This window comes from Elephas maximus, chromosome 3 (genome assembly GCF_024166365.1).
Source record: "Elephas maximus indicus isolate mEleMax1 chromosome 3, mEleMax1 primary haplotype, whole genome shotgun sequence".
Classification (NCBI taxonomy): domain Eukaryota; kingdom Metazoa; phylum Chordata; class Mammalia; order Proboscidea; family Elephantidae; genus Elephas; species Elephas maximus.
In genome coordinates, this window is record NC_064821.1 from 11,747,026 (window position 1) to 11,760,131 (window position 13,106).

Genomic DNA, 13,106 nt, shown 5'->3' on the forward strand with positions numbered 1-13,106 from the left:
AGTGCTTGGACTGTCTGCACCACCCAGGGACTCCAGTTTGATTGTCAGGTGGGGAAGTGTTTTGGAACTAGGCAGAGGTAGTGGCTGCACAACGTGGGGAAGGTACTAAATGCCCCTGAACCGCTCACTGTAAAACGGCTGATTTTATGTTCTGTGAATTTCACTTCCATTAAAAAAATATTTTGCAAAACCACAGCTTTGTGGGCGTCCTGGTTGCCAGGATGAGCACCAGGCTAAGCAGAGAAAAGTGCATTTCCCATAGAACGCCTCTTAAAGCTGCTGAATAATGTTAAGCAGCTTCTTCATTTTTTAAAACTTCCATGCGTGGCTGAATTGTCTGTAAATACAGACATGCCCATGTACTCAGACTCTTGAAAGCCCAGGAAGAGTTGAGGAGAGAACTCGGCCCTTTCAGGTCTTTAAAATAACACTTTACTGAACAGGCACTGTTCCAAGAGCTTTACACAACGACCTTATTTAATTGTCACAGAAGCCAAGGACGAAGCCCCTGGGGGTTGTAATCGCTTACGCACTCGACTACTAACGGAGAGGCTGGTGGTTTGAACTCACCCAGAGGCACCCAGGAAGAAAGTCTTGGTGACCTGCTTCTGAAAGGAAACAGCCTTGAAAACCCTATGGAGCTGTTCTACTCTGCACACCGGGGGTCGCCATGAGTTGGAATCCACTCGAGGGCAACTGGTTTGGTTTTTTGGTTTAAAACAAGGAGGTAGGTGCTCTGAGGAATCTCGATTTACAGATTGGGAAACAAAAGCTCATAGAGGAGAGAGGTCTTGCCCGAGGTCACAGAGATGCTCAAGGGCAGAACAGGGATTTGAACTGGGGCTGGCTGAGCGAGCGCTAACTACTGCACAACACTGCCCTCCACAGAGGGCATGGTTCTGAGGAACCCTCCCCTCCTCCTCCTTCTGAAGTGACAGCAAATGGCCTCACTCTGTCCTGGGGAGCTCCCGGCACACAGAATGTCTCTGTCAGCAGTGGGCGATTGAATGGCACAAGAGAAATGGAAACCGTCCAGTCACGTGCTCCGTTTGTGGGCCCCTTTCTTGTCTCGACTTCCTTCCTCAGGGGTAGGGTGAATTCAGAGGCTTGTACCAAGTGGTCTCTATAGTTTGGGGCATGGAGGGCAAAATCTGAGCCTTGCTGTCCCTTTTCTGTGCTTCTCAGACTCTACAGTCCTGCCCACTCCTCAGATTCCAGCTGCCATCAGAGCCAGAGCTGGGATTAGGGTGAGGCAGGTGGGGCATCCAGGGTGCAAAACTGGAGGAGACGCTTCCGCTCCAGGTCCTGCAAGAGCAGGGGTGGCCCCTCCCCAAGGGGTGAGCGACTCCTTCCATTATGCACCCTGGGTGCCTCGCTCGTCTGGCCCCAGTCCTGACTCTGATCAGAACCACCCCTGCAAGCCCCATTTCCCACTGTCTGCTCTCCCACAGTTCCCAGCACAGGAAAGTCCCACCTCACCCCTCACACCCCAGCTCCTGCTTCTCCCGGTCTGCAATCTTCACCTCTGCCAAGTCATTTGTGTGTTTGCTCATTCAAGTGTCTGGGTTGCTACGGTAAGCCCAAGCTGACCTTCTCCCTCCTTGGCTCCACTCCTTCATTCAATCTCCAGGTCTCTGCTGAGATGTCACTGCCTCCAGAAAGTCCTCCCTCACTACCTCAGCCTTCCCCACTTCTCCCAGCCTCACTGGCCCCACCGCATCTGGCTCACTCGCCCGTCCATCATCAACACTTGCTGACTGCACGCTGGGAGCACTTCCTGCTTGGGAAGCTCCACTCCATCCAAGGCTTGGGGGGTGGGCATCTTGGTGGGGAGGGCTCATCTCATAATAAAAATGGACATAATAGTAACAGGAGTTAAGGTGTTGATTCAGAGTTGCCCAGTGCCAGCTCTGAAAACCTCTTGAAACCATTCCAGTGTTCAGCACTTGCAGTCTCCAAGCTACCCCGACCCATTCCGGGGCCAAACACAGACCCCACCGACCCAAGTTGCCATGGAGACTTACAGTAGTCTGTTACGTAGAAATGGGTGGCTTCGGTCCAGGAGCCATTGCCCGCCAGGGAGGTGGCCCGCACGCGCACGCTGTAGTTGCCTGGGGGCAGCCCTCGCAGCCGGCAGCCCCGCTCCAGGGCAAAATGCCTACGGGAGACGCAAAGGTGCAGCTCCTGGAAGACAAGGTGAGGAGGGCATGAGGAAGCTGGCTGTGCTGTGTCCTTTGGGGAAGGTCCCTTCCAGGCGGGGCCTTCACAGGCTGGACCCCACTCGGGGATGACAACGTGGAGTAAGAGAACCATAGCTCTGTGGATAAGGAAACAGACCCAGGGGTTACGTTAGTGGTAAGAGCCAAACTTCCTGAGCCGGGAACCAAGCTTTTGGCCTAGATCAGTTCATTCAATTCTTACAGCAACCCTGTGGTTTAGATACTCTTCTTCTCATGTTGTCGTTGTTGCTGTCAGCTGCCCCTGAGTCTGCCCCGACTCATTGTGACCCCACGCACAACGCAGTGAAATGCTGCCCGGTCCTGCGCCACCCCTACGATTGGTTGCATATCAGACCATTGTGATCTACACGGTTTTCACTGTCTGATTTTCAGAAGCTGATCACCAGCCCTTTCTTTCTAGTCTGCCTTAGTCTGGAAGCTGCGCTGGAACCTGTTCAGCACCAGAGCAACACGCAAGCCTCTACTGACAAACAGGTGGTGTCTGTGCATGAGGTGCTTTGGTCAGGCATTGAACCCAGGTCGTCAGCATGGAAGGCGAGAATTCTACCACTGAACCACCACGGCCCTCTATTCTTACAATAACAAAATAACAAAAACAAAAACCCGTTGCCATTAAGTTGCAGCTGCACTCCATAGTGTTTTCAATGGCTGTGATCTTTCAAAAGTAGATAGGCAGGCCTTTCTTCCGAGGTGCCTCTGGGTGTTCAGATCGGCAGCCTTTCGGTTAGCAGCCAAGTGCTTAACCATTTGCTCCATCCAGACACTCCTATCCTCACATTGGAGACGACAAAACCACAGCTTAGGGCAGAGGCTGGCAAACTATTTCTGGCTCTTTCTGTAAAGAGCCAGAGACAATTTCAGCTTATTGGGCCAGACAGTCGCCGTCAAAACTACTCTGCCACTGTAGCGTGAAAGCAGCCATATAAGATGCAATATCTATAAACAAATGGTGGTGCTGCGTGCCAATAAAACTTTGCAGACACTGAAATTTGAATTTTATATAATTTTCACATGTCATGAAATGCTATTCTCCTTTTGATTTTTTTTTTTCAACCATTTTAAAATGTAAAAATGATTCTCAGCTCACAGGCCATACAAAAACAGGTGGTAGGCCAGATTCGGCCTGAGAGCCATGGTTTGCTGACCCCTGATTTAGGAGATTAAACGATTTGTCTGAAATCTCCTGGCTGGTAAGTGGTAGAGTCAGCCCTGGCACCTAGAATCGCCTGGCTACAAATTCCTCCTTGAAGCCACGGTGGGATATTATCATCCGGACTCCAGCAAGTTAGAGACAGGGGGAAAAGAAGGGACCCACATGGTCTCTGCATTAGCACCAAACGGTTCGATGGGCTTGATGCCTAAGGACAAATAAAAAGCTGCTTCCTTCCCACAGGGGTCCCTGTGTGGCACAGTTAAGTGCTTGACTACTGACTGAGATGATGTTCGTGGTTCAAACCTACCCAGAGGTGGTTTGAACTCACCCAGAGGCACCCAGGAAGAAAGTCTTGGTGATCTACTTGAAAAATCAGCCATTGAAAGCCCTATGGAACAAACCACGGCCTCATCTACCCTGAGACCAGAAGAACTAGATGGTGCCCGGCTATTACGATTGACCATTCTGATTAGGGCCACAATAGATTGATCCCTGCTAAAATGGGAGAAAAACATGGAACAGAACTGAAATTCTTAAAAAGTTCTGAATTAATGGACTGGTTGAGACTAGAGGACTCCCTGAAACTATCACCCTGAGATACTCCTTAAACCTTGAACCGAAACTATTCCCTGAGGTCACCTTTTAGCTAAATAACAGATTGGCTCATAAAATAAAGAACAGTACCCATGAATGAGTACTGTGTATGAGACCAAATGGTCAACAATTACTCTAAAGCAAAGATGGACAGATAAGGGGACAGGGAAACCAGATAACTGGAAATGAAACATCTAGAAAGGAATTAATGAAAATGTTGACACATTGTGAAAACTGTAACCAATGTCACTGATCAATTTGTGTAAACCCAGAAAAACCAAACCCATTGCTGTCGAGTTGATTCCGACTCATAGCGACCCTAGAGGACAGAGTAGAACTGCCCCACAGAGTGTCCAAGGAGCACCCGGTAGATTCAAACTGCTGACCGTTTGTTAGCAGCCATAGCACTTAACCACTATGCCACCAGAGTTTTAACAATTTGTGTAGTAATTGTTAAATGGGAACCAAATTCGCTGTGTAAACTTTCACTGAAAACACAATAAAATATCATTTAAAAGAAAAACAAACAAAAACCCTATGGAGCACAGTTCTACTCTGACACACATGAGGCCACCCGGAGTTGGCATCAACTTGACAGCAATTGGTGTGGTTTGGGTTTTTCTTCCCAAGGTGCTGCCTTTTGATTTTTTTTTTTTTTAATCATCATTACGGTCTACCTATGCATCACTGTTCATTGCAGCTAGTCACAACAGCCAAAAGGTGGAAACAACCCAAGCGTCTATCAATAGATGAATGGATAAACAAAACGTGGTAGTATGCATACAATGGAATATCAGTCATAAACAGGAATGAAGTCCTGATACATGCCACAACATGAACGAATTTTTAAAACATTATGCTGGGTAAGAGGCAGAAAGGGCCACATAAATCAGAGAATACATCAGACTGAGATCAGAAGAACTAGATGGTGCCTGGCTACAACCGATGACTGCCCTGACAGGGGGCACAACAGAGAACCCCTGAGGGAGCAGGAGAGCAGTGGGATGCATACCCCAAATTCTCCTAAAAAGACCAGACTTAATGGTCTAAGATTAGAAGGGATCCTGGTGGTCATGGTCCCCAGACCTCCTGTTAGCCCAAGACACGAACTATACCCAAAGCCAACTCTTCACACAGGGATTGGACTGGACTATGGGATAGATAATGATAGTGGTGAAGAATGAGCTTCTTGGATGAAGTAGACACACGAGACTATGTTGGCATCTCCTACCTGAAGGAGAGATGAGAGGGCAGAGGGGGTCAGAAGCTGACTGAATGGACAAGAAAGGAGCAAGTGGAGGGAAGGAGTGTGCTGTCTCATTAGGGGGAGAGCAATCAGGAGTATATAGCAAGGTATATATAAATTTTTGTATGAGAGGCCAACGATTTGTAAACTTTCACTTAAAGCACAATAAAAATAGAAATACAAAAAAATATGCTGGGTGAAATAAGACAAACGTAAAAGGACGAACAGTGTCTGATCTCACTTGTGTGAAATATCTAGAATAGGCAAATGCACAGAGACAGAAAGTTTATTAGTGGTTACCAGGGGCTGGGGAAGAGGGAAGGGGGAGCTAGAGCTTAAAGGGTACTGAGTTTCTGTTTGGGGAGATGAAAAACTTTTGGAAATAGACAATGGCGATGGTTGCACAACACAGGGACTGTAATTAATGTCATTAGATTGTACACTTAAAAAATGGTTAGCAAAGGAGAACAAAAAAACGAAGACACAAGGAAAATATCAGTTCAAAGGACTAAAGGACCACACCAGTCACAGCCTCCACCAGCCTAAGCCCAGAAGAACTAGATGGTGCCTGGCTACCACCACCTACCGCTCTGACAGGGATCACAATAGAGAGTTCCAGACAGAGTGAGAAAAAAAATGTAGAACAAAATTCAAATTCACAAAAAAAGACCAGACTTACTGGTCTGACAGAGGCTGGAAGAACCCCCAAGATGATAGTCCCCATACCCTGCTAACTCAGAGCTGAAGCCACTCCCAAAGTTCACCTCTCGGCCAGATTAGACAGGCCTATAAAACAAACAAAGCACACAGGAGGGACACGCGCCTTTGTTTAATTAAGTATATGAGGTCAAAGAAGCAACACCTGCCCAAAAGCAAAGACCAGAAGGCAGGAAGAGACAGGAAAACCGGAAGAATGGACACAGGGAGCCCGGGGTGGAAAGGGGGAGAGTGCTGACCCATTGTGAGGATTGCAACCAATGTCACAAAACAATTTGTGTATAAATTCCTCAATGAGAAACTAATTTGCACTGTAAACTTTCACCTAAAGCACAATAGTTTCAAAAGTAAATAAAAATAAATGGTTAGAATAGTTTTGCTGTTGTTATATATATTGCACCACAATTAAAAAAAAAAAAGGGTCGGGATTCACCTCAAAGTCTGGCAAGAGGAGGAGAAATGAAGTGGAGCACGCACCCTTGTGATAAACATGGAACTAGAGATAAGCCCAGAGCTTACTGTGAGAGGCACGAGGCTTGTTGCAAAATAAAACGACAAAAACCTGCAAGCGTCAGGCCAAAATTTCTGAAAACTTTCTGAAACAGTTCCAGGCTAATAGCGCATGCAGTGAACTGGGCTGGAAAATTGTAGGGGGAGGAGATGGGGGGAGAGAAAGAAATGTAAAAACTTCCAAGCTCACCATGTGACAAGAACAGCTAGAAAACAAACCGGCTGGCAGTGGGGGCTGAGGGGTGGGAGGGACTCCAGTCCAAAGGTTCTTCCAAGTCGGATGAGTCACCAAACAGAGTGGGACAAATACGCAAATATAGAAACCAAAGGTAGCTGCTATCCGGGACAAAAGGAAAATGTAGACAGCTCGAGGGTGGGGACCAGGAAGGGACCATAATGGAAGGAGTGCTCTCAGGAGACACTAAAACACAAAAACCAAACAAGAATCAAAGCCCAATCAAAGACGAAGATGCCAATCACATAAAAGTTTGTGCAAACGTGAGAAAAAAAAAAAAATGGAGTAGTGACACATGCTACAACATGAACCTTGAAAACATGATGTTAGTTTGGACAAATATTGTATAATCCAACTTAAATGAAATACCTAGAATGTACAGAGCCCTGGTGAGACAGGGGTTAAGAGCTCGGCTGCTAACCAAAAGGTCGGCAGTTCAAATCTACCAGCTGCTCCTTGGAAACCCTATGGGGCAGTTCTACTCTGTCCTCTAGGGTGGTTACGAGTCGGAATCAACTTGATGGCAATGGGTTTTTGGTTTATAGACATCAAAGTAGACTCTTGGTCACAAGGAGCTGGGGGGAAGGGGAGAAGAAAGGGGAGATATTACTCAATGGGTTTAAGAAAAGAAAGAAGAAACTAGTTTTTAGGTTTCAAAAAAATTTTTTTTTTAATCTTTTTTCCTATAATCTAAGTTGGTTTGATTTGTTACAACATACTATCGTGAAATCTTCCATGTGATAAAGCTTTAAGAATTCGTACTTTATAAATCCACCTTCTTTACCCTAATGTGAACAGTGATGAATTAAAATTTAGGTTTAAAAAAAAAATTTTGCTGTTGTTGTTGATAACATACGCAGCATAACACCAATTCAACCATTTCTACACATACAACTCAGTGACACTGATCGTATTGAGTTGTGCAGCCACTCTCATCCCCCTTTTCTGAGTTGCTCCTCCCCCATTAACATAAACTCACTGCCCCTAAGGTTCCTATCTAATCCTCCGGTTGCTGTTGTCAACTTGACCCCATATAGATAGTTCTTAAAAGAGCATAATGGTCAGAGCAGACTTTTTTTTTTTTTTTTTTTTAACCAGTTTAGCTGTAGTATTTGGTTTAAGTTTTAAAGATTATCTCAGGGCAACAGTTTCAGGGTTCATCCAACCCCATGGCTCCAGAAAGTCTGGAGTATGTGAGAATTTGAAATTCTGTTCTCCATTTTCCCCCTTTTGATCAGGATTCTGCCAGAGAACCTTTGACCAAGATGTGATGAATTAAAATTTAACTTTACCCTATTATATATGATGTTGTTAGTTGCTGTCAAGTCGATTCGAGCTTTCAGCAATCCCATGTGCTCAACTACAAGCTGAGAGGTTGGCGGTTTGAATCCACCCAGGGGCACTGGGAAGACAGGCCTGGCAATCTGCTTCTGAAAGGTCTCAGGCTTGAAAAACCCTACAGAGCAGTTCTACTCTGCACCTGTGGGGTCGCCATTCTATCTGTACTAGAGGATAAACACTTACTTAATAAAATTATACGAACTTTTATGTTTTAAATTCCTCTAACCAAATGTGACATCAGCATTTTTAAAGAATGGAATGTTTTGTTTTCGGGGTCTGTATGCTGCTTCTTCACAGCTGGATTCAGGTTATGCATTCCCGTTCAGAATGTTACATAAGAGCTGTTGTTTTCTTCTCAGCACATGATATCTGAATGGAGATTCATACATGCGTTGTCGTTATCAGGTGCCGTGAAGTTGATTTAGGTTCACAGTGACCCCATGTGATACAGCAGAACTGCCCCATAAGGTTTTCTTGGCTGTAATCTTTATGGGAGTCTTTCTCCTGTGGGGCCACTGGTGGGTTCGAACCACCAACTTTTCAGTTAGCATCCAAGTGCTAACCATTGTACCACAAGAGGTCCTTTATACGCGCGCGCACACACACACACGTGCACACACACAGACACCAAAAAACAAAACAAAAAACCCAACGTCACTGCCACCAAGTCGACTCTGACTTATGGCAACCCTATGTGTTACGGAGTAGAACTGCTCCATAGGGTTTTCAAGGCTGTAACCTTTACCGAAGCAGACTGCCAGGGCTTTCTCCTGGAGAACCGCTGGGTGGGTTCAAACTGCCAACCTTTAGCTTAATAGATGAATGCAAACTGTTCCGGGCCACCCAGGGACCTTTATATGTACATACTCTTACTGAAAAGACCCCTGGTGGCACAATGGTTAAGCACTCGGCCGCCAACCAAAAGGTTGGTAGTTGGAACCCACCCAGTAGCTCTGCAAGAGAAAAGACCTGGCCATCTGTTTCTGTCAAGATTACAGCTAAACTTAGGAGCAGTTCTACTCTGTCACATGGGGTCACTATGACTCAAAATTGACTCGACGGCACCCAACAACAATAATTCTTACTAAATACAAATAAACAAATTAACAAACTACGAGATGAGAAAAGGGTCAAAACTCCAAAAGATACTGGGGCAAAGGACAGGAACTCACAAAAAGTGGACATCTTTCCAGGGAAGGGGTGGTTTCCCTTGGGCAAGGATATCCAAGCGTAGGGCGGGGGACGTGGTGAGAGGACGAGCAACTCTAAGGACAGGTTCGCAGACGGCGATACTCAGAGGCAATGCTAAGAAAACACCCAGAGATGATTTTGTCTGCTGAAATAGCCAAAAAAAAAAAAAAATTGTTTTTAAATTACCTTCCATCAAATACTGGCGAGAATTTTGGAAAACTGGTGAAATCATACCCCAAAGGTATAAACTGTGTTAAAAAAAAAAAGTTCTATGGTATTTTTTTCTTTATGAAAATACTGCTAGGCAATAAGGAAAAAGTTAGAAGCAACTGTCCAGTCTCGCTTACGAAAAGATGTTTTAAAAGCAAGCTCCCAACTCTCTCCTGAATGTCTCCCCCATTTCTCTGCTCCCCTCAAGGGCTAATACGGTAGGTCTGGCTGGGCTTGGGGTTGGGCTGTGTGGGGCAGAGGCTGCAGTGGGATTCCTGTTAGGGATGCTTGGCCCTACAAGCTGGAGGGTCTATAGGCAGTGGGAGAAGTAGGGTTAGGGTTAGGGATAGGGACAGGACTGGGGTTGGGGTTAGGGTCAGAGTTGGGACTGGATCAGGGTCAGAGTCAGGGGCTAGGATTAGAGGCTGGGGTTGGGGTTAGGGCTAGGGCTAGGGTTAGGTCCAATCCCAATCGGTGACCAACTGCCCGGGTTTACCTAGGACTGCAGGGTTGTTGGGACGTGGGGCTTGTCCCAGCAAACCAGGATGAGCTACTCACAGCTGCAGGAATAACCTAGGGGAGTCCACAGTGGACGCACGTGGTGCTTGCCACAGACTCTGTTCCCCTCCTCACTGCCCACAAGTCCAGAATGTGCCTTGGTATCTGCTCCTCTACCCTCACCCTACCCTAGTTCCAGGGCTGGTTCTCACTGCTTGTTGTCGTTGGGTGCCATTGAGTCGATTCCGACTTACAGCAACCCCATGTAACAGAGCAGAATTGCCCCATAGGATTTTCTAGGCTGTAGACCTTTACAGAAGCAGATCCCCAGATCACAGAGCCCCTCAGTCGGTTTGAACCACCAATCTTTAGGTGAGCAGCCAAGGACTTAACTGTTGTGCTACCAGGGCTCCTTCCCACTGCCTACCCAGGCTAATTTCCCAGAATTAGCCTTCAGGAAAATGCAAATCAAATTCACAATGAGATAGAACTTCATAGTCACTTGTTGTCAGCTGCCCTCCAGTCAGCCCCTGACTGATGGCGTCCCCATGCACAAGAGATGGAAAACACAGCCCAGTCCTGCATCGTCCCCATGATTGGGGTTGCAGATCAGACCACTGGGATACATAGGGTTTTTACTGGCTCATTTTCAGAAGTAGATCTCCAAGCCTTTCTTCCTAGTCCACTTTAGTCTGGAAGCTCCACTGAAACCTGTTCAGTATCATAGCAACACCCAAGCCTCCAATGACAGATGGGTGGTGTCTACGTGTGAGGTGCACTGGCTGGGAATTGAACCTGGGTCTCCCACATGGAAGGCAAGAATTCTACCACAGAACCACCACTGCCCTCGATAATGTCTTAAACCAAACAAACAAACAAAACTAGTTGTTGTTAAATCAACCCCAACTCATGGCGACCCCATGTGTGCCAGAGGAGAACTGTGCACCATCGGGTTTTCAAAGGCTGATGTTTCAGAAACAGATCACCAGGCCTTTATTTCAAGGAGCCTCTGAGTGGATTTGAACTGCCAACTTTTTGGTTAGCAGCTGAGTCCATTTTGTTACTCTTATTAGGTCTGTCTCCTGTTGATCTCTGTGTTCACTGAGCACCATGCACAGTGTCTAGCACCTTCTCTGGGAAGGCACCCAACAAAAGGTCACATATTAAGGCATCAAGTGATTTATTCCCAGACACAGACAACTCTCTCCAAAGTGAAGTGAGCCAGTTATGTCAGAAGGGACAAAAACATAGGCTACCCTCGTCTAACTTGTAGGACAGAGCTGAAAGGCAATATGAGAGACTGGGGAGAGAAATAAAAATTTGTAGGTTCACATTTCTGACCCATTTTCCAGGAAAGTTTAGATCAAGGCTCTAGGCCCGAATGACAAAGCAATCAACAAAAAGTCTGCTTTGGGAGCCTCTGGGACAGGTTTTAAGCAGAGGAAGGAGAGCACTAAGGATAGCCTTGAAGGCCCAAGCCTAAGCATCAAGACCCTTACCTCATCGCCATATCGCCGATAACTCACTTCGTACAGCACAATCAGACCATTGGGTTCCTTTGGCTCCTGCCACATCAAGTGGACGACATTGTTCTCGAAGATTTCATGGGTCACTGGACCGACGATGTCGTCAGCCTTGGCTGTAAGTAGCAGCAGGGAGTAACGGTTAACAGCAGGGACACAACTGATACCTGGGTCAATTTCCAGCCCCACCACTCACCAGAAGAGTGACCTTGAGCTGGTTACAGAGAACGGACATTAAAAAACTCACCTCACAGGACCGCTGGGAAGATAAAAACGTGTTGTTTTCTTTATATACTTTTTCTGTTGAAATAATTTTAGACTCACAAGAAGGTGCAAAAATAGTACATAGGCAACCCAAATGTCCATTAGTGGATGAATGGATAAACAAATGATGGTTTATCCATACACTAGAATGCCATTCAGTTATTAAATGGAATGAAGTACTGATACATGCTATAGTGTGGATGAACCTTGAAAACATCATGCTAAGTGAAAGACGCCAGACACAAAAAGCCAGATATCATATGATTCCATTTATATGCAGTGTCCAGAAGAGGCAAATTCGTAGAGACAGAAAAGTAGATTAGTGGTTGTTTTTTTTTTTTAAGGCTTGAAGGCAGCAGGAAATAGGGAGGGACTATATAATGGGCATGGGGTTTCTTTTTTTGTTCTGGAATTAGATAGTGGTGATGGTTATACAACACTGTGAATATACAAAATGCACAGAATTGTTCACATTAAAACAGTTAATTTTGTCATCTGGATTTCACCCGAATTTAAAAAAAAAGAGAGAGTTCTGTGTACCCTTCATCCAGCTTCCCCCAATGACAACACCCCACATAAATATAGCACATTATCAAAACCAAGAAACTGACCTTGGTACACAACTACTGATTAGACTACATGCCTTATCTGGATTTAAAGGGGTTATTATACAAAAGGAGTCCCTGGGTAGCATAAACTGTTAACGTGCTCAACTGTTACCTGAAAGGTTGGCAGCTCGAGTCTACCCAGAGGTACCTCAGAAGAAAGGCCTGGCAATCTATTTCCAAAACATCAGCCAATGAAAACCCTACAGAGCACAGTTCTACTCTGCCACACATGAGGTTGTCATGAGTTGAGGCTTACTGGATAGCGCTGGTTTGGTTTTATTATATGAAAAGTGCCTCAAACGTGGATGATACATAGAAAGTGCTCAAAACACTAATCACTGTTTTTACTATCATTGGAGGAAAGCACAAACACAGAGACAGGAATCTCACGATAGGGACAGTCTCAGGAGATTTTCAGGACTAGCTCTCCATCTCCATGTTGCTTTATTTTAAAATTAGTAAGTGTTAACCATAGAATTTCCTATATGCTCAAAAGCTGCACATTTTATTATATGTAAATTATATCTCAATAAAATTGATTTGGAAAATGATAATAATTTAAATGGTGTGGTATCAGAGTACAAAAGTGATGGACAAATCATTGAAGACAAGAAACAGTGAGTCCAACTACTACAGCCTCCACCAGATTGAGCCCAGCACTACTACATGGTACCTGGCTACCACCACCAACCGCTCTGACAGGGATCACAATAGAGGGTCCTGGACAGAGCTGGAGAAAAATATGGAACAAAATTCAAACTCACAAAAAAAGACCA

The 13,106-nt window shown here is 45.6% G+C and overlaps 1 protein-coding gene across 2 annotated transcripts in view; it reads right to left on the minus strand.

The window, feature by feature from the left end:
• INSR (insulin receptor) overlaps nucleotides 1–13,106 on the minus strand; it is a 179,700-nt gene that overhangs the window by 17,194 nt on the left and 149,400 nt on the right. For both annotated transcript variants that reach the window (XM_049876622.1, XM_049876620.1), the window contains 2 exons: nucleotides 11,435–11,574; nucleotides 2,025–2,184 (listed from right to left, as the gene is read on the minus strand). In XM_049876622.1, coding sequence (XP_049732579.1) covers nucleotides 2,025–2,184; nucleotides 11,435–11,574 — 300 coding nt within the window. The remainder of the gene's footprint in view (nucleotides 1–2,024; nucleotides 2,185–11,434; nucleotides 11,575–13,106) is intronic.